The sequence below is a fragment of the Mesocricetus auratus genome, unplaced genomic scaffold, assembly GCF_017639785.1.
Source record: "Mesocricetus auratus isolate SY011 unplaced genomic scaffold, BCM_Maur_2.0 Super-Scaffold_15014, whole genome shotgun sequence".
Lineage (NCBI taxonomy): Eukaryota > Metazoa > Chordata > Mammalia > Rodentia > Cricetidae > Mesocricetus > Mesocricetus auratus.
In genome coordinates this window covers 6,457,949-6,480,236 of record NW_024429186.1, presented here as the reverse complement: position 1 = coordinate 6,480,236, position 22,288 = coordinate 6,457,949, and the positions used below count along the sequence as shown (strand labels likewise).

The window sequence follows — 22,288 nt, the reverse complement described above, 5'->3', positions numbered from 1 at the left end:
CATCCAGGTCCCCACTCCAGCTGTGTGGCCAAAGCTGGCCCTGACCTCCATCTAACCCACTTCAAACTCCTTCACTATCTTAACCTTGGGTTCCAGATGGATATGTCTGACGATGAGACCTGATTGCTACAGAAAGAGACTGATAGATTTCACGTGTAAATTCAAAGTTTTAACACTTTCCAGGGGATGGAGAGATGGCTCAATGGTAAAGAACATTTGCTTCGCATGCAGAGGCCTTGGGTTTGGTTCCCAACACACATGGTGGCTCACAACCATCGCTAACCCCAGTTCTAGAGGATCTAACACCCTCTTCTGGCTTCTGTAGGTACCAGTGACACAGGTGGTCCACATGCATACATACAGGCAAATGCTCACACAAATAAATCTAAAAGAAAAAAAATTAAAGAATACTTTCTAGAGACAGTCTTTAAGCATCTGGGACTACAAGTGTGTACTACAGTACCTGGCTTCTAGGCATACTAATATTGGTAGGTACTGTTAGACATTATCACACACACAATTCACTCTCCTGTGCCTGTGGCTGATGGCTATCTGCCTTTGGCATATATGTGAGTCGGGAAAAAAATAAGGCTTTAAATTCAAGGTCTCTGAGCCAGGCATTGGTGGCGTACACCTTTAATCCCAGCATTCGGGAGGCAGAGGCAGGCGGATCTCTGTGAGTTCGAAACCAGCCTGGTCTACAAGAGCGAGTTAGTTCCAAGACAGACTCCAAAGCCAAAAAGAAACCCTGTCTTGAAAAACATTAATTAATTAATTAATTGGGATCTCTGGCAATTCTACTCTGGCTCCTGCATAGTAGCTGGCTCCACCCAGGGCCTTCACTGACCTGGCATGAACCCCACCCAGATAAGAGCAAAACTGTCTTGTCTTCAGGTCAGGCCAGGGGAATCTTGGAGAACAAAAGGACAAACTGTAGATGTTCTGGGCAGGGACAGGGACAGCCTCGCATGGCCCTCACCTGCAGGTCCTCTGCCACTCCACGTTGCCAGCACAGCACTACCAAGAAGAGTGGTCTGCAACCACCCAGACCGCACAGCTGGCCAGACCTCAGCCTTTCCTGGTGGCATGCCGCCTTCTATCCTGACAGGCTGGGCTGTCTTCCCACTTCCAGAGCTGTGAAACCAGATGACTGGTGCACCTGTTTTCCTCTAAGAGCTGTCCAAGCTACTTCTGGCACTGCCTGGCCCGGCCCCATCTTTTCTGGGAGGCTGGAAACAGTAACGTGGTCATGCTCTGAACTGAGCACAATGCATTCAAAGGTGGAGTCGATGGGCTATCACAATTCCAGCAGGTTATTTTTAGCTTGACCAAAAAGTATCTCAGCAATAGCTGCTGAGAGATGCCATTTATAAAGACAGCTGGGAGGACAAAAATACAAGGCACCATGTGACTGGAATCTGTTAGTCTTCAGGGGCACTGAGGATGAGCAACCAGGAGCAGTTGCCTGGCTATGGGCTCTCAGGATCCTTGGGGTACCTAGATCAGGGTTTCCACTCAGGGCTCCCTCGGGGAGTAGTCTGGGGACTTCAGTTGGCCTCCACCCAGCTGCCGTGCACAGCACCATCAGTGGGGCAACAGTGCAGTCTCCACGTCCCTCTCTCCTTCACCGCCTTTGAGGGCACCTAGGTGCATCTTCTCATGATGCTCAACTACTTAGAAGTGAACAGTGCATGCACGCCTTTAATCCCAGCATGGCAGGGGCAGGCAGATCTCTGAGTTCCAGGCTTGCAGGGGCTACATGAGACCTGGTCTTAAAAACAAACAAAAACAAGCAATGCAAAAAACAAAACAAAACAAAAAAAAAACCACACAATCTGAATCCAAAAAGCTAATGACCCTAAATAGACTGTACCTATGAGAGTTTTCCAGGGTTTGAAATGCATGCAATGGGGTCCAATATTCCTTTAAAAGAATCTTCTTTGCCTTAAACTAAGTTTCACCAGGGTCTCTCAAGTGACTCTAAGGCAAAGCCACCAGGCCCTGGATAACACCGTGGCTGTGAGCCGCCCTCTCCTACTGAGGCAGGCGGCACAAACTGGCCTCCAGGGATACAGAAGCACCAGCTGTGGTCCTGTAACACACTCAGGGAAGAAAGACTGAAGGAAAGTGATCTACCTGGAGCAGGTCGCTGAGGTCGAGAAGCATGTCTGCAGCCAGAGTTAAGGAGTGTTTGCATGGAGGCTACCAGGGCTGCACACCCAGGGAGCTGGACCTCATCTGTCAGACCAGACAGGAAAAGGCCCTGGTGGAACCTAACCAGTCCCCATGTCTCTCCAGGCACTGAGGGAGAGCTCTAGGAATCTACTTTAAGGACACAGTTACAGGAATAGGGGAAAAGGTCAGGGAAACGAGAAACGGGCTTCAGATATCTACTGTACAATGTCTTCTGTCCAGACACAGCATGGAAATGGGCCACCACACTTCAGCTCTATCTATCCCTTAGGCACAAACTGGGGGCCAGACATAGATGTCATAGCAAGGGGATGGGTACCTACCAAACACTGCCAGGGGGCTCTGGTGTGAGACCTATCCTTGCATGAGTGTGACATAGACAGCAACAACAACAGATCTCAGATGAGTGCAAACTCAGATGGCGCCCAGACAAAATAAAAAACAAGTCACTTGTCAGTCGAGGTAAGCTACTGGCTATAGGCGCAGCCCAGTGGTACACTTGCTCAACACGCACAAGGCACCGTATCCCTCCTCAGTGCTATACATAAAAGATTACACAGGCTGCAGAGAGGGCTCAGTGGCTAAGAGCAGTTGCTGTAGCCGGGCAGTGTGGTACACCCCTTTAATTCCAGGACTGGGGAGGCAGAGGCAGAGGCAGATGGAATCTCTGTGAGTTCCAGGACAGCCTGGTTACAGAATGAGTTCTAGAACAGTCAGGGCTACACAGAGAAACCCTGTCTCAAAAAAACCAAAAGAAAAAAAAGATATAAAATAACAGGATGTTTGTCTGATGGTACTGGATCAATGACTCGGTAGTTAAGAGCACTTACTGTTCTTCAAGAGGACCTGGGTTCGGCTCTCAATACCCACAGGGCAGCTACCAATCACCTATAACTCAGGTTCCATGCACTGCATGTATATGGTGCAGACATATATACAGACAGGGCACATACAAATATAAAATCTCAAAATAATTAATAAAATAATAAACAGGCCAGGCACGGTAGCGCACGCCTTTAATCCTGGCACTTAGGAGGAAAAGGCAGGTGGATCTCTGTGAGTTAAAGGCCAGTTTGGTCTACAGAGATAGTCTCAAACAAAAACAAAAATTAAAAAAGCTGAAGCAAGATCACTTAAACTCTAGTTCAGGACCAGCCTAGGGAAGACAGTCCATCTCAACAAGGTAAGTGGGGAGGAGCGTTTAGATGGCTCAGCTGGCAAAGACATGTGCTATGCAAGCCTGAAAACCCCGAGTGGCCTTAGGGGCCCGTGGTGAAAGATGGAAAGTGACTTCTTTTGTGTGTGTTTGCTTGTGTATTTTGTTTTTTTGAGACAGGGTTTCTCTGTGTAGTTTTGTAGACCAGGCTGGCCTCAAACTCATAGAAATTCGCCTGCCTCTGCCTCCCAAGTGCTGGGATTAAAGGCCTGGCTGGAAATTGACTTCTTAAAGTTGTTCTCCAAACTCCACAATGTCCAAGTGACACACGTGCCTATGTACACACACAGAGATACACAGATAATACATTTTTAAATACACATAATTATGTAAGGTAATAAAATAGAGACCAAAACACAGGCAAGGCTTGTGAGCAAAAATTTCACAAAGAGATAAATAGCTCAAGCACACATGAGAAGAGCATTACTGCACGAGGAGTCCTAGAAACCCACCCAGGGCACTCAACACCAAATGCTAGCAAGGGTAGAGACAGCCTTAGCCCCTACACTACCCACAGACTGACGTGGCACAGCCACTGGGGACAGTCTGAGGGTTTCTTATAAGACCAAGTACAGGCCCACCTCTAACCAAGCTATTCTAGTCTGGTGCATTTACCCGAGACAGACAAAATCACCCACAAAAGACACGCACAGGCACACTTGCAGCAACTTCATTCAACATGGCCTCCCACTAGGACCAACCCAGGGATCCGACATCAGAAGGCAAACACTGTCTTATACATAGAGTGGCTACAGTGGGGAAGCACATAACAATGCAGCAAAGAGCCGAGGTCGTGTGCCTGTACTAACGCACATCCAGAATAAGGTGACAGTCTACAGCTTTAGGACAGGAAGAATGACGGCACCTTGGGGGCTGCAGGGTCAGGGTCTGACTGAACTGTCGGCAGACAAGTGTATAAATTTCTCAGGACTTGCCAAGTAGTAAAGGAAGACCTATGCTTTGTGTTTTGTGGTTTCGCTTCCAGATCTAATCTTGTTCGTTTGCAAGACTGGGGCAGTGGCATGGGCAGCCCTACTGCTTGCTTTGAACGGTGTCAAAGTAAGATGCTAAGAACAGAGAGCTGATGGGAGGAGAAGGTGGCTGGGGTGGAGCAAGGACCACAAACTGTTCATGGGAGAGTGATGTCTGCAGACCATTCACAGTAGAGCTATGGGGAAATTTTATATCATTTTAAAGCGGACTAGGATTCAACTGTCAACCAAAGTGACTGCTTTCCTTGTTATGAAAACTCGCCCAGCTGGCAGGAAGGATATATGAAGGTCCTCCAAATAATGACTAGAGGAACTACATCCTCCCAGCCCTCTTTTGATAACCTCTGATTCTAACATAGGTGCTGGAGTTTCATAAAGATCAAGAGAAAAGTCAGGGTCTGACCAAAGCCACCAGCATGCAAGAACCCAAATTCCAAAGGGCAGAACCACTCTGTGGCCCAGCTGTGCCCTGGCTGTGCTGACAGGTGGCACTGTGCTCAGCAAGCCTCCAGCTCCAGTTAAGGAGAAACATAACCACAGCAAAGACTGGGAAATGAAAATCTGCTAGAGGCTGGACTTTCCGGAGAGCTGGAAGAGGCCTGAGGCTCCCTCAGGCCATCCATAGCTTTGACAAAGTCTGAAAATGCCACCACAGCAACCTGGCCCCAATGCAGTCAGTGCTGGGGGTCAGGATCAGTTGCTCTGTAAACAGCAGGCTAATGGCCAACCAAAACATCTGACTGGCTGTGCTTGGTGGAAAAACATTTGCAGACAAGATCTGATTCAAACTGAGATTCTCCATAGGGTTGAAGTTTGGAGATTTAAATGAAGCAGAGCTAGAACAAACAGGGAATTAATTTTTTCTTTCTATTCCTCAGGATCTTCCTTTTAGCATGGAAGCTTGGACCTGGGATCTGGCACATACAGCTCTCAACCACAAAGCTAAATCCTTAACTTATTCCCTGTGTCTTTTAATTTGAGCTACGGTACTGTCTGGCTTTGTCTATCAACTTGACACACGCTAGAGTCATCGGAGGAAGGGGCCTCAGCTGATGAAACGCCTCCATGAGATCCAGCTGTCAGGCGTTCTCTCAATTAGTGATCAATGGGGGAGGGCCCAGCCCACGGTGGGTGGTGCCATCATTTGGCTGATGGTCCTGGTTTCTGTAAGAAGGTGGGCTAGCAAGCCATGGGGAAGAAGCCAGTGAGCAGCTCCCCTCCATGGCCTCTGCATCAGCTCCTGCCTCCAGGTTCCTGCCCTGTTTGAGTTCCTGTCCTGACTTCCTTCAGTGATGAACAGCACTCTCAAGTGTAAGCCTAATAAACCTTTTCCTCCCCAACTTGCAAAAAGTCATGATATTGGGTCACAGCCATAGAAAGCCTGATTAGGACATACAGACTATTCTTGAACTCATGCTAAAGTTCAGGCTGACCATGAGTAACCTTGAGATCCCCTTGCCTCAGCCTCTCATGAAGCTGTATCTCCAGGCCCAGCTATGAAATTTGTTTATACAGCCTCACATATGAAATGTTTCTATAAATATCCAAAAACAGAAACAGGAGAAATGGCCCTTCTATGTGCAATCTGACAAAAAAAAATCTGTGTCCAGCAGATGAATGGGTCAGTGGGAAACCATCCAACTAACCCTGCCATTACAGGACCCTAAGAAGAGAAGAAAAGCTGCTGAGAAGAAAATCTGGCCTAGCACTCATCATAGACCCCTTCTCACACCGCTGGACCCTCTTGCTCTGACTGACTTCCCTGGACAGTACCGTCCAGTACCGTCCAGTACTGTCTTCTCAGCCCAGCCACAGCACCTCTAGAGCAGGAGCCCTTAGGATGCAAGGCACTGAGCATGCAGGAAGCCAACCTCACCTCCCCGTCTGCAACCAAGATGAGCAACCCCACAGGGCTCTCAACACCTGCTGCCTACTAACAACACGGAGGTCTACGCGGTGGACAACAGCAACACCTACTATCTCAGTGGCATTTGCTTTCTGTTCTCTACACACCCTGAAACCCATTGCCTACACACTGACACCTGCTGTCTACAGAAGGCTGTGCTGGCTCCCTATATACCCCTGGTACATTCGTCCACCCTGGCACCCACTTTCTGCACAGCACTAATACTTGTCTACGCAGAACTGATACCTGCTCTCTGCTGTCTACAGACAGAATCCTGAGGCCTGCTCTCTGACAGCGTGATGACATGGAGGCATAGGCTTTCCCTTCCCTATTTCCCTGAAAAGGTAACAGACTAAGAACCAAGATTACCAAACTCTGGGGCAGAGGCAGGATTAAAACCCAGATGGTCAGGGCCTACAGCTCCTGATGACAGGCTCCCAGTGCATACTGTCCTGGGCCCCTGCACCGGGACCACGAAACAGAAGCAGGATCACAGCTCAGAGCTTTCATGTCTGTCTTCCTGAAACAGGAGCTAGAGGGGCAAGGACAGTCTTCCCAGCTGCCCAGGCCCACTCTATGGACTGAACAGGGCCTAGAAGGGCTTGAGTTTCCCCAGGCCTCAGGACGCTATCCAGAGACAATAACGGAGCAGATGCTCTGAATGGTGTCTGATGGCTCAGGGCCTGCTGGGGAGCTTCCTCACTCCACCCCCTGGAGGACTGGCCTCTCGCTGCTCCAGCAACCTCCTGTGCCTGCCTGCGACTGAGTTTCTCTCTGTGTGTGACATATCTTAGACAACTGACACATCAACATCATCCCAGCGAGCATCTGTACAGTGTGTCACTGCGACACATCAACATCATCCTATCAGAGCATCTGTACAGCATGTCACTGCGACACATCAGCATTACTCTACCAGAATATCTGTACAGCCTGCTACTGCCAACATACCTCCTCGAAGCCTCTGCCTTGATGACTGAGCCTCCTCCCGCCAGATCCAGAGATGCCACGCACCTGCTTCTGCCTGCTCCGTCCTATGGTCTACGCCTTAGCAGCAGTGGTGCAGCAGAGCCTGAGTTGGCTCCCACTCAGATGCGCTTCTGATACTTGCCTCTCCTCTCCCAACTACTGAAGTGGGTGCAGGACTTAGGTGGGAGCCGCAGGAGACCACTCTGTGCTCAGACCTTTGGAGATGGTCCTGAAGACAGCGCAGTCACTTGCCAAGGCAGCAACCCTCACACTTTTTTAAGTTCTGGGCTTCTAGGTACATCTGTGCAGACTAGCATCTCGATGGCTCAGGGGACAGCATCCCAAGCACAATTTAATCATCTGCTCAGTCTGACAGAGGTTCTCCCTCCTGCCAAGGTCAGCTGTGCCAGCTGAAGTAGGAAAGCCAGGGACCACTGCTCTTCTATCCCTGAGGTCATTTGCTGCTCTGCAGAGCAGAGCACAGAGGACAGGAAAGTAGCTTCAGTGAGAGATCCATCTCAAAAAACCTAGGGAAGAGGCCAATTCGGTGGGTAAAGGTGCCTCCACCAAACCCGACACCTGAATTTCATCCCTGGACTTACATGGTAGAAGAGATCTGAATCTCACAAGTGATCCTCTTCACCCCACATATGCATGTAGCACATGTGCTCCCCACCCCTCCCTATGTACAAAACACAAGGACTGGGTTAGAGATAAAGTCTAGGAACTGCCTCAAGCCAAAAAGGTGAACAGTTGGATGGAAAGGAAGCAGTGATTTCTTAAAAGCCTGGTGGACCAGGAAGAGTGAACAAAATAAGAACAAGCAGGAACCAAGTGACCTAACAAGTTCAAGGTGGGAGGTGGCCAGAGGGAGGGATCTACCAGAGAAGACGCCTAGTGCTTAGATAGACAGCAGCACACCGAGGTCCCTGGATGACGGAGAGAAGAAGCTGTACGACGCAGTGCATATATGACAGGGTGTACAGCAGATGGCACCACAGGAAGTTGGACATAGACGCTGACAGAAGATTCTGCAGGACAAAAGATGCAATTCCTGCTGTGTGTGCTGCCCACAGAGCCTAGTGCAGGTGCCTGGGAAGTGTACAGGGGAACCAGGCCTGGAACCTCAAGAAACCAAGCTGCAAAAGGGGGGCTAGGGAAAGCCCAAAGTAGTAAGCTCTCCTCATCCTCCTCCTCCGCCATCCGAAAGTGGCAGGGACTTAACAGAGCAGCCTGACTACACCCACCTTGGCAGCTGAGTGGTTTGAATGAAAATGGCCCCCATAGATTCAGGGAGTGGCACTACTGGAGGTGTCGCCTTGTTAGAATAGGCATGGCCTTTCTGGAGGAAGTGCATCACTGGGGGTGGGCTTTGAGATTTCAGAACCGCAAGCCAGGCTCAGGGTCACTCTCTCTTCCTGCTGCCTGCCAGTCCAGATGTAGAACTCCCAGCTACCTTTCAAGCACCATGTCTGCCTGGTCTGTGTGCCACCATGCTCCCTGCCATGATGGTAATGGACTAAACCTCTGAACTGTAGCCATCCCCAATTAAATGTTTCCCTTTTGAAGAGTTATTGTGGTTATGATGTCTCTTCACAGCAACAGAAACCCTAACTAAGATGGTAGCTTAGAGAGGGAGCCCTGCACTAGCTGAGAACAGACATCCAATAAGGGAACTGTTGGTAACACCAACCAATACCAAACTTCTGCACTCCTGAGTCAACATCTGAGTGATCACCCAAGAACCAAAATGGGGCTTCCACAACAAAGGATACGAGGTGTGCCTTCAGTTCGGCAGACCAAGTAGAGGCAGGCAGCAATCACATGGGCCATCTTCCGCCCTCGGGTCAGATGCTTGCTTACAGCCATCTTGAAGAAGTTGAAGGCTGTGTCCAGGCAGTGCTGGTTCAGCTGCAGCTGGCTCCCCAAGTGGTGGATGTGGCGCCGACCTAGAATAGAATATAGAATGACCCTGTCACAACTTTCAATTTAAAATTAAGTATCACAAGGCATCTTACGATTCAAGACTTGAACAAAGCCTGTTAGTGTAGACATGTAATTTGACCTACTTGGGAGACTGAGGCAAGAAGATCACAATTTCAAGACCAGCCTGGGCCAGGCATGATGGCACATGCCTTTAATCTTAGCAGAGGCAGGCAGATCTCTGAGTCTGAAGCCTGCTTGGTCTGCACAGTGAGTTCTAGGACAGTTGGTGCTAACTTAGAGACCCTGTCTTGAACAAACGAACAAACAAACAAACAAATAGGACCAGCCTAGGCTATAGGATGAGTTCAAAGCCAGCCTGGGAAACTTGGTGAGACCACCTCTTGCAAAGTAAACAGGCTGGGCAGTGGTGGTGCATGCCTTTAATTACTCAGGAGACAGAGGCAGGTGGATCTCTTTGAGTTCAAGGCCAGCCTGGTCTACAGAGCGAGTTCCAGGACAGCCAAACCTACACAAAGAAACCCTGTCACATTAAAAAAAAAAAAAAAAAAGTAAAACTAGGCTGAAGAGATGACTTAGAGGCTCAGAGTATTGGCTGTTCCTCCATATAACCCAGATTTGATTATCAGCATTCACATGGTACACAGACATACTTGCAAGCAAAACATCCATATTCATGAAATAAGTTTTTTTTTTAAGTAAAATGAGGGTTGGAGCTGGAGCTCAGTGTTAGAGAACTTGCTTAGAACACATAAGGCCTTAGGTTCAATACTTGGTAATGAATGAATGAAGATCGATAGATGGTAGACAGTGATAGACGTAGCTTGGAGCAGTACACATACAGTGGTCATGCCTCCTCTGGAGACTCCTATGGCTTGGAGTGTCTGGAAGGAATGGGTCTCCTACAACTATGTGTCAAGCACCACCTCTGTCCTAACAGCACAAAACTCAAGCCATCTGCCTGATCCTTCCCAGAATGGCCTCTTTGCCTAGTCCAGGCCGGAACAACCCCTGGCCAGGCTTCCCTCCAAGAGCCAGCTGCGCACCTGCAAAAGGAGGAGCAATGGCAAAGTCAGGCACACTACCAGGAGGTCTGAGGGTGCCAGGCCCCTCTAGGGTCTGCAGAAGCACCTGTAGCCAGGAGACTGTGTCTGTGTAGATGCTCTGTGCCGTAGGCAGGAGACTCAGGCTTTCCACCTATGTGTGTAAACACAGAACAAAGACCTCCCAAAGTCCAGTGGTGTAGATCTGTGGGAGGGCTGCGGACACTGACTGTCAGTGCGACCTACGGTGAGCACCAGGGCCAGAGCGGGCCCTCCAGACACTAGACACACCCTAGGGTATGCAGAGGACTTGTGGATGGCAAGAAATGTCACCAGAGACGTCCAGTCCCACTAGCATCTTCAGGACCCAACCCCATTCCTCCTCTGAAACTGCAGACAACCTCTACAGCATCCACAAAATGTTAGATACTGGCTTCTCTGATTCTTTGATAAGGACTGAGGGCTAGCACACTACTCACAGCCAACAATAACAACAGCCCATTTCAGGGCAAGGCCAACTCTTGACCGACTGTATAAAAATTGGCTCCTCTACTAGCACACAGTAGGAGCACACCAGAGAGAGGCAGAGCAGGTTACTCTGGGCCCAGAAGCTGACAGTAACAGTACAGTCTGTACACAGAAGACTACAGAGCTGGGGGCTGAGACCCACTAGTTACCCAGTGTTGGGAAATTCCACAATGCAGCTAAGATAGCTCTTCTCTAGGGCCCCCTGCTCAAGGCTAGCTCTATTCCCAAGCCCTCACCCCACAAAGAAAATCCATACGATCACTGAGTAGATACAAAACAGCAAATGACACACTTAGTGACATCATTCCTAAGAGCAAAACACTGCTCCACATACACCAAGGTCAGTGATGAATCAAGCTGACCCCATCTCAGCAGTTCTGGGAAGCCAGCAACATATGAAAACAATGCAGAGAGCTTTGAGAATAAGTAAAAATAGAGGCAGGAAGCAATGACCAACAATGTCTGCTCACAGCCTGAGGCTGCTAAAATAAGAAGACTCTTCAAGTTCACATTTTAAGAACATCATAGCACACTCCTATAACTTGACCTACAAATTCAATGTAACCCAACCAGAAGAATCTGGGCAGTTTCCCCACTGGAGAGTTAACAGGTAAGTCCAAATCTGAGACTCTAAAAACTCAGATTAATGAAAGGACAACCCCAGAAGACTTAGTACCATCCAAGCAACCACACTCCCCACAATGATCTACAGATTAAGATAATCCCCTCAAGAGGAATGATAATATGAGCAAAGGAATCGAGACCATGATGGGGAAACCCACAGAAACAGCTGACCCGAGCTAACAGGAGCTCACGGGCTGACAGCTGGGGAACCTGCAATGGACCAAACTAGGCCCCCTGAATTCAGGTGACAGTTATGTGGCTTGGGCAGCCTGTGGGCCACTGGCAGTTGGACAGGATCTATCCCTAGTGCATGAACTGACTTTTTGGAGCCTATTTCCTATAGATACCTTACTCAGCCTAGACACAGAGGGAAGGGCCTTGGTCCCGCCTAAATGTGGTGATGGGTAGACTTCCTTGACTCCTTATGGAAAGTCTTACCCTGAGGAACGGATGGGGGGAGGGGGGAGGAAAACTGGGAGGAGCAGGAGGATGGGAGGGAAAACTGGGACTGGTATGTAAAATTAAAAACAAAACAAAACAAAAAAACATAATCCCCTCAAAACCCCAGCTGATTTCCTGGCACAAACTATAAACAGACTCTAAAATTCACTCAAGGGATGTGGTGGAACAGGCCTTGTAATCCCAGCACTGGGTGAAGCAGAGGGGACTATGAGTTTCAGGCCAGCTTTGTGAAATACAAGGCTCTTGTTGCAGGATATCTGATCGCACTGGGACAACTCAAACTGTGCTAATAAAATTAACGTTGAATGGGGGGGGGCAGGGCCAGAGACCAGCTGGTAAGAACTGGCCATAGAGAACACGGAGGAACCAGGATATGGATGGAGAGGCACAGAAAGGAGTGGGAGGGAGATTCATGGGCTTTTCTTTGTCTCTTTTGGTCTAGGAAGTGTGGAGGGAAGGTCCGCTGTCACTCCTTCACCACTTCTTTGATCTATAAGGTTTTCACCCCAGATCTGAAGCCTCTTCTGACCTTCCAGGGTGCCAGACACACTCATGGTGCACACACATGCGTGCAGGTAAAACACGTGCATACACTGTATGATACATCTTTTACTTTATACCAGACACACTAACAGTGCACACACATGCGTGCAGGTAAAACACGTGCATACACTGTATGATACATCTTTTACTTTATACCAGACACACTAACAGTGCACACACATGCGTGCAGGTAAAACACGTGCATACACTGTATGATACATCTTTTACTTTATACCAGACACACTAACAGTGCACACACATGCGTGCAGGTAAAACACGTGCATACACTGTATGATACATCTTTTACTTTATACCAGACACACTAACAGTGCACACACATGCGTGCAGGTAAAACACGTGCATACACTGTATGATACATCTTTTACTTTATACCAGACACACTCATGGTGCACACACATGCGTGCAGGTAAAACACGTGCATACACTGTATGATACATCTTTTACTTTATACCAGACACACTAACAGTGCACACACATGCGTGCAGGTAAAACACGTGCATACACTGTATGATACATCTTTTACTTTATACCAGACACACTAACAGTGCACACACATGCGTGCAGGTAAAACACGTGCATACACTGTATGATACATCTTTTACTTTATACCAGACACACTAACAGTGCACACACATGCGTGCAGGTAAAACACGTGCATACACTGTATGATACATCTTTTACTTTATACCAGCAAGTAAGAAGAAAGCAAAGGAGTGAAGACAGCTCATGGGACAGGAGAAATTGCTCTGTAACACGCGTCTGGTAAAGACTCACAGGAGGGCAGTGAGATAGCTCAGTGGATAAAGGTGTTTGCTGCCAAGATGGATGATCTGAGTTCTGTCTCCAGAACTTGCACCACGGAAGGAGAGAACCATCTCCTGCAACCTGTCCATAAATGTGTGTGGTAAGCACACACACATAAATAAACATATATAAAGTGAGTGTGTATATTGTTTTTATTTTTTAAAGATTTTATTTATTTATTATGAATACAACATCCTGCCTCTATGTATATCTGCAAGCCAGGAAAGGGCACCAGATCTCATTACAGATGGTTGTGAGCCACCACGTGGTTGCTGGGAATTGAACTCATGACCTCTGGAAGAGCAGTCAGTGCTCTTAACCTCTGAGCCATCTCTCCAGCCCCGTGTGTATTGTTTTTAAGACTTATAGCTAAAACCAGGTATATGGGTGCATGCCCTTAATCCCAGTACTCAGGAGGCAGAGGCAGGTGGATCTCTGTGAGTTTAAGGCCAGCCTGGTGTATGTAGACTTCCAGGACAGTTAAGGTGCTACATAGAGGCCCTGACTCAAATAAAAACAGAAACAAACCCCCCCCAAAAAATAAACAAACAAAAAACCAAAACAATAAACATTGTACCTAAAATATATAAAGAACTTCTTCAATTCAATAAAGGCAAACAACCTAATTAAATTAAAAACAAGCAAAGGATCAGAACAGATATTTCTCTCCTTTGTTGTGAACTTATGCTTTTATAAAACAATGAAATGTCACTTCTGCCAGGTCAAATGCTATAGACTTGCTGGTTTTATGTCTATCTCCAAGAAACCAGGAACAGACAGTTATGGGCTGGCACCATCTGGGGGCCCTTTACCGAGGGGTCTAGCAAGAGCTGAGAGTGACCAAAAGAGGGAGCACGCTTAGGACATATTCTCCCAGAGCGATGGGCCCTGGACCATGAGGGCAGCAAAAAGCAGCAGGACACAGGTGGCACATGGGTGGACACAGTGAACACCACAGAGCAGGACACAGGTGACACACGGGGGGGGCAGAGTGGACACCACAGAGCAGCAGTAACAGCTGAGGACTGGTCAGCTCTGACCTCACCCATATCCTGTCCCATCTCCCGCCCCCGTCCCACCCCAGGGCCAGCAACACTGAAGTGGGCAATACCATTCTGTAGCGTCTGTGCTCTGGACTCCTTTCCCAAGTTCACATGGAATCCACCGCCTAGGGTTGGGGTTTTGCCAGCACCTGGAAATATAAAAAACAGGTTAGCCAGAGCCTGGCAGAGAAAGCCCCGAAGGCCAAGACCTTGCTCTGCCAGAGGCATCCCAAACCTTCAAAAGAACAAAGTAGGGACTGATGAAGTGACTGAGCTCTTGTCTGCACACCTCATGACTGGGACCCACATGGAGGATGGGAAGAATTGATTCTACAAGTTATCTTCTCCACATATTCACCATAACACCCCCATAAACAAATGTAGTTTATAAATAAACCTCTAGTGCTCTAATTAAAGTGGATATATGCTTTTAATACACATCAGTCGTGGGGTCTGGAAAGATGGCCCAGCAGTTAAGAGCAAGCACTGCTCTTAAAGAGGCTAAGATAGGTTCCCAGTCACATAGTTCTCAGCCACCAGGGACTCCGGTCCTAGGGAAGCCAACACCTCTGCCACTGTGGGCACCTCTACTAATGTGTGCACCCCACATACACAGATGCACACATAATTTAGAATAAAAATAAGATCTTAAAAAACTTAAGTTACATTAAAAAAGAATGGTGGCATTAGCTAGGCTGAGCATGGTGGTACGTGTCTATAATCAGAAGGCTGAGGCACATAGGTCAAGAGTTACAGGCCAATAGGACATACACAGCAAAACCTTGCCTCATTTCCCTTATTCCCCCACCCTTACTCCCAAAGAGATGGCATCCACTTTAGACGAATGCCCACTGCACTCCTGCTCCTCCTCAGAGGAGTTTCTGAAACAAAAAGTACAGGCTGGAGTATAGCACAGATGGGCTTGGCAGAGTCTGCCCCCTCGTGGACAATGGAGAAGGAATATGCAATCACAGGCCACTTGGGGAAGAACGTCTGACTTAGCAAAGGGCAGAGAGGGTTGAACCCAAGTCGGCATGGGTAGAAACAGACTGGATGTGCCCTGGAACAGACAATGCCACCCTCACCTGCTGCACTAGACCTAGGAGAGGACCAAGTCAGCATGGGTAGAAACAGACTGGATGTGTCCTGGAACACACAATGCCACCCTCACCTGCTGCACTAGACCTAGGAGAGGACCAAGAGACCTCAGTGCCCAGAAAGCCTCCTCATAGCACTATCCTTCGTTTTTCTCAGAGTCTCCAGATAGTCTTTACAACTGTGTTGATTTCACACAAAGGCTAGAGACTCTGAGGCCAGACTGGGTTATACAGCAAGACTCCACCTCAAAAAGAGAAGGAAGGAAGGGAGGGAGGGAGGGAGGGAGGGAGGGAGGGAGGGAGGGAGGGAGGGAAGGAAGGAAGGAAGGAAGGAAGGAAGGAAGGAAGGAAGGAAGGAAGGAAGGCCAGCTGGGTGGTGATGGTGCACGCCTTTAATCCCAGTACTCAGGAGGCAGAGGCAGGCGGATCTCCAGTGAGTTTGAGGCCAGCCTGGTCTACAAAGTAAGTTCCAGGACATCCAGGTCTGTTACACAGAGAAACCCTGTCTTAAAAGAACAAAAAAACAAAACAACAACAAAAATGGTGGTAGTGGCCTACTCCTTTAATCCTACCACTCAGGAGGCAGAGGCAGGCAGATTTATGAGTTTGAGTTCAGCCTGGGCTACAGAGTGAGTTCCAGGGCAACTACAGAGAAGCCCTGTCTTGAAAAACAAAACAAGAACAAGAAAAGGTTCTATGGCAGGTGAGCTGGCTCAGCAGCTATCAAGTCTGACCTCCTGAGTTTGATGGCTAAGAACCATCATGACGGAGAGCAACAACTTCTGTAAGTTAGCCTCTGAATTCTGCATACACATATAAATAAATGTAATAGAAATGTTAAGTTCTGATTAGTGGGCTGGGAAGTATCTGCCCAGCACATGAGGCCTTGGGTCCAACCTCAAACACCATAAGCAATTCTGATTATTGGAACCTCAGGGAGTATTTCCAGTCTCCTAACAAGGTTTGCTGCTCCCAGGGTAGGGGAGGATGAACCCTGAGGAGGCAGGAGTCACAGGTTGCTTGGTGAAGGAGCTCTCTCTGCAACAAGCATTCTGAGAGTAGTCTCAGGTCTTGGGAAGGAGGGCCTCAGAGGACATGGCACATGCTGGGAAGTGTGCATTGTGGGAGACCTGCTTTGCCCCTGCCTTTCCTGCTCATAACAACGGTAAACCCAGACTCTCACAGTGTGACTCAAATCCCAACTTCTCCAGCTACCTGCTGCCTTGCTTCGGGCATCTGAACCTGCAGTCGGGATGCCCAGTACTCCTATGAAGAGGCCTCTAAAACCTAATCACAGGCATAAGGTGCTACGTTTCATAGCCAGGAGCCTCCTGCCCCTTATCACTCACTTTCATATATTAAGCACGTATTCTAGAGTAAACTGCTGAAGTGTCCAGCTTAGGTTGCTGTAGGCAAGGACACCTAGGAAGGAGACAGCTGTTTTAGAACGTACAAGACAGTCGCCAACGAGAAAACAGCTTTACTAGGAAGTGGAGGAAGGCCAAGTTGAGCAAAGAGGATCAGGGACCTACGAGGGCAGGAAATGGGACAAGTCATGTTTCCTGCCTGTGAGGTCATGCTTTGGGGGGGGCACTAGGCAGGTAGCCACATGGCTGTTCAAAGCAACTGACACCTCCCTCTTGAATAACCTGCACCTAAGAATTCATGACCCCTCTGGGAGCCCATCCCACATGGAGGGATGCTCTCTCAGCCTGGACACATGGGGGAGGACCTAGGCCCTGCCCGGGATGATATGACAGACTCTGAAAATCCCTCATGGAAGCCCTAACCCTCCCTGGGGAGCGGAGAGGAGATGGAGTGGGGTGGGGGTTAGGAGGACTAGGGGTTCTGGGGGAGGAGAAGAGGGAGAGGGAACTGAGAGTAAACATGTGTAAAAAGTTAAATAAGAATAAAAAAGAAATATATTAAGATAAGCCATTTAATAATGAAAATTATTCAGTTGCAAGCCTGGTTGCCCACCCTGATTATCATCCTCATATGATCCAACTTATCAAATAAACTTCAGCCAACTTTGAAATAAAAAGAAAGAAAGAATTCATGACCTCACAGTGCCTTCCCCAGGGCGCCCACAGCTGGTTGCTGGAGTGCTTCTCCCTGGAGAGAGATCTTGATGTCACCTAAGAGCCCATCCGAGTTTCACTCAGGGCTTTGGAACATGATTTCCAAGATGCATGCTAAGATGTCACTCCACTCTGGCTTCACACTATTTTCCCTGACATTATGAGGGACACAGTCAGCATAACAACACTGTCACCAAGCCATGTGTGCACTGAGAAAAGTGCCTTCCCATGGAAAGCCCTAGACATCTGCTCCCACAATGACCTGTATACTGCTGTTATCACTCTAATAGACATCCGCATCTTGGCGACTATTTAGGAGGCTGTAGACAACATGCAGAACCACTGTCACAGCGTCCTGAAGACACCCTTGGGAAGTCACCTACAAAGAGGAAGAACTGTGTGATGTCTGAAGCACACCACAGGGAAGGAAAGGTCAACCCCTAGCCAATGTTTTTCTGGAAATATCAACAAAACTGGTAAACCAGCAAGACAGACAAAGGGAAACACAGACGCTAACACCCAAGGATAAGGGGCATCTTGCAGATATCTAGGACATGCTCGCTGGCAGACCACTTGCTTGGCATTCGCACAGGATGGGGCACACAGGAGCTTGAGAACACCAATCCACAACCAGATGGACCCGTTCCTCGAACCTGAATTCCAAAATAAGTCAGAAACTATCTGAAATGTAACTACAACCACTGCTATGACAAAAGTTGAAAAGAAAACCCTAAGTCCAACTGGCTACATTGGAGAAGTATACCTGGACCAGCACTTGGGAGGCCGAGGGAGGCTGGTCTCCTTGAGTTCAAAGTCAGCATGGTCTACAGAGTGAGTACCAGAACAACCAGGACTGCACACAAATCTTCGAGCATATCCAAAGGACAATACCCTATGTGAACTTACTTCTGGGACTCACAGCAGATTCAAGAGTCTGCCAGAGGGGTTGAGGAGACGGTTCAGGAAATTACATGCTTACTGTGCAAGCCTGACTAAAGTTCAGAGCCCCAGAACTCACACAAAAGCTGGTCTGGTGTGGTAGCCACCTATAACCCCAGGACTTGGGAGTCTGAGAGAAGCTGAGAGAGGTTGAGAGTAGCCAGTCCAGCAAGAGACTTTGCCTTAATAAATAGTGTAGAATTGTCAAGGATGCTAACTATGGGCCTCCTCACTCATGCACCCACACATGCATGCATGCAACACATCCATACACACATGCACCCACACATGCATGCATGTAACACACCCACACACACATGCGCCCACAGACATGCACCCACACCCACACCCACATGCACCCACACAGACATGCACCTACACCCACACACGCACCCACGCATGCATGCATGCAACACACCCACACACACATGCACCCACACACACATGCACCCACACATGCATGCGTGCAACACACCCACACACACACAGACACTACACACTGCCCCTGCCGCCCACAGATTCAGCCACAGCAGGGCCTGGTGGTGCATGCTTGTAATCCCAGCACTTGAGAGGCAGAGGCAGGCTCAAAGTTTGAGGCCCGGTACTCTACATAGGGACACCTTGTCTCAAAAGAGCAACAAGAAGAAGTTAGGTCTTGGAGCGCAGGCTTATAATCCCAACTACTTAGAAGGCTGAATGAAGCAGGAGGGCTGCAAGTTCAATGTCTGTCTGGACAACTTGGCAAAACCCTGACTCAAAATAAAATGACAAGGAATATAGCTCAATAGCAGAGCACTGGCTTAGCATGAGCAAGACTGGGTTGCCGTCCCAGAACCATATACATAAATACATGCACGCACGCACGCGCACACACACACACACACACACACAATTACTCTACAACAGAAGGGAAAGTGACTACAAATCTACAATTCTAAAAAAGAAGACAAAAGCTGGATTGCTCACAATATCAGATCTCAAGGCATTAAAATGTAAACAAAACGTAAGGATGTATGCAAAACAGAACCCAGAAGCAGGCCAGGCTTTGGTAGCGCATGCCTTTAGTCCCAGCACTTGGGAGGCAGAGGCAGGCGGATCTCTGTGAGTTCGAGACCAGTATGGTCTACAGAGCAAGTTCCAGGACAGCCTCCAAAGCCATAAATAAACCCTGTCGCGGGAAAAAAAAAAAAAAGAACCCAGAAACAGACCCTTATGGGAGTCTATGGTGATCTCTGCTGAAGTTAGTATAACGGTAACTCCAAGCAAAAAACGGAAAGCCTTTTACCAAACTGTGTGAAAAACGACTCCACATTCGAGAAAGAGACCTCAGCCTGCACATCACCATTTTCCACAAAGCGTAACTGAAAATGTGGCATAGGCTTCCACTGGCAAAAGACTAGAGAGCACTCAGTATGCTGGAGGCCCTGGGTTAGATCCCCAGTGCACAGAAAATAAAAACAAAACTACGTTAAAGCGTAAACAATAACTTTTAGAAAACCAATGTAGTGACCCAAGCAAACATTTTAGATTCATCTGACACACACACACACACACACACACACACACACACAACCAAGAAAGGAAACGACAAACTGAAGTGTTTCAAAACGTAAAGCCTTTGGTCAAGATGAGTAACTTCTGCTCCTTGGATCACAAATACAAAACTCACCATCCTCTCAGCACGCAACGGTTAGGATAGGCAACAACCCAATAAAAAGAGAGGCTGGGCAGAGGACCCAGGCTGGGCACGGCTCCTCCTTAGCCCTTAGGGCAATGCACACCTGTCAGAGTGGCCACCCGGGAGAACGGAGCGCGCATCCCTCAGATGAGAGCCCGAAAACCGAGCCTGCCAGGCTCCGGGACCCAGCCCGGCCGCCTCGGTTGGACCAGATCGCGACGCTTGGACCAGGAGGGCCGTGGAGGGGCTCGCGTCGGTGCACGGGATACGGCGGGGCGGGCCCTGCCTCAGTTTCCCTGCCTGGCTGCCCACGGCCTTCGGCAGGACGATCTGCTGCAGGTTCCCCGCCGGCCTCGACTTCCCACTCACTCGGCGCCCTCAGCCCTGGCCAGCCCCCCGCCCCGCGGGACCCACCGTCCAGCGACACGAACTGGCCGACCGCCGACGAGCCGCCGCCGCTGTTCTCCACGAACTGCACCTCGGACACGATGATGTTGTCCTCGAGCACCGAGCCGCAGCCCGTGCACACCGCGTCGCCGCGCGCCGCGTCCAACTCGATGTCCGTGCCGCCGCAGCCGCGGCAGACGCGGCCCGTCATGGTGGAGCCGCCGCGGGGCCCGGCCGGCCCCCCGCCGCTCCGCTGCCCGCTCTCCGCCCGCGGCCCTCAGCCCGCAAGCCCCGTCTCGCCGCCTCCGTCTGAGCCGCACTCTCGCGAGGCCGCCGGCGCCACGCCTGCCGATTCGTCCTGGCAGATTCGCCACGCGCGTCTGGGCCGCGCCGCTTCCAACGGCCGGCCGCGGGACCCAGAAAGGAACTCAGGACGAGTCGTCGTCGGGACGCTGGGACCGAACCGCCGTCACTCCGGCCCGCCTCAAGGGACGTTCCAAATCCGGAGCTCGCAGGCCTCGCGGGCTACCGGCCAGCGGAGGGGACGAGGGCCGTGGGCGGAGCCTGGAGAGAGTCGGGGCTGTGGGAGGAGCCTGGGCAGGATCATGGGCGGGGCTTAGCGTGACAGGGGCTTGGCCAGGGGCGGGGCTATCGTGACGGGGCCCGGACTGGGACTGTGGGCGGGATCTGCGAAGAGTCCCCAGAAGTGTGGGAGGAGCCCGAAGGCGGGGCCGAGGCCAAGGACAGAGCCGTGGGCGGAGCCCAGGGAGAGCCGAAGCAATGAGAATGGGCATCCGGAAACAAAGCCCGGGGAAGGGATTGTGGGCGGTGCTAGAGAGCGTCCAGGGTCGGTCCCAGGCTCGTGGTGGGGCCTGCTTCGGTTGGGACAATGGGCTGTGGGAGAGGATGGACGTCGTGGGAGGAGCCTGGGGAGTAAGCACGCCCTAAGGCTGGACCAAGAAAGAACTGCGCGCCGACCAGGTTGTGGGAGGGACCAGGAGTGCTCTCTCAGACCCAGCTGCACCTGGCTAAGGTGAACCCTGGGTCCCCGAAGCCTAACTTGGCAAGGACTGGTTTGGGTAGGGTGGAGAGCTCTGGCCGAGAGCCTATGCACAGACCCTCAGGATCTGCAGGTGCGGCTCACCAAACTTGCCAAAATCTTTCGCCACAGGTAGGAAACTCCACAGTTAGGCTGCAGGACATCAGAGCAGCTCAGACTGAAGTAGAAAGCGCCCTCCCTAGGGAAAAAGAAAGCATTGTAAACATAGCAACTCCTCACCAGTTTGCAAAGCCAGTGTAATCCCTGGTGAGGTATCAACAGAAGACCGGGTCTCTGTGTAACCGCCCAGACTGCCCTGGAACTCGCCACCGCCGCCACCCCACCCCCACCCCGCTTCAACAGGACTTTTAAAAGAACTTGGAAGAGAGGAAGGCAAGTCTGACCGCCTGAATGTTTCAGAAGGTCCAGGACAGCCAGTGCCATGTAGAGAGACCCTGTCTCAAAAAAGAAAGCAATGAGCCGGGCGGTGGTGGCGCACGCCTTTAATCCCAGCACTCGGGAGGCAGAGGCAGGCGGATCTCTGTGAGTTCCAGGCCAGGCTGGACCGACAGCCTCCAAAACAATACAGAGAAACCCTGTCTCGTAAAACCAAAAAAAAAAAAAGAAAAAAGAAAGCAATGGCAATGCCCCCAGAAGACAAGTGAGGCACCCGCAGTGCGGCACACCTGATTCCTACGCGGCTGGTGTCCTCAGGTGACACCGTGGGCAGGAATCCGAGGCTGAGGACCAGGGTCCTCACAGATGTGCTCAGCTTAGTG

At 49.9% G+C, this 22,288-nt stretch overlaps 1 protein-coding gene across 3 annotated transcripts in view; it reads right to left on the bottom strand.

Moving 5' to 3' along the window:
* Brf1 (BRF1 RNA polymerase III transcription initiation factor subunit) overlaps positions 1-21,021 on the bottom strand; it is a 50,729-nt gene extending 29,708 nt beyond the window's left edge. The window contains exons 1-5 of one of the 3 annotated variants that reach the window (XM_005068295.4): positions 20,498-21,021; positions 14,314-14,437; positions 10,631-10,642; positions 9,077-9,225; positions 2,137-2,168 (exon numbers count right to left, since the gene is read on the bottom strand). In XM_005068295.4, coding sequence (XP_005068352.1) covers positions 2,137-2,168; positions 9,077-9,225; positions 10,631-10,642; positions 14,314-14,437; positions 20,498-20,681 — 501 coding nt within the window. In that variant the 5' untranslated portion in view covers positions 20,682-21,021. Of the gene's footprint in view, positions 1-2,136; positions 2,169-9,051; positions 9,226-10,630; positions 10,643-14,313; positions 14,438-20,497 lie in introns of all 3 variants that reach the window. The other 2 variants (XM_040742353.1, XM_005068296.4) reach the window with 2 other exon arrangements.
* Positions 21,022-22,288: the final 1,267 nt, after the last annotated feature.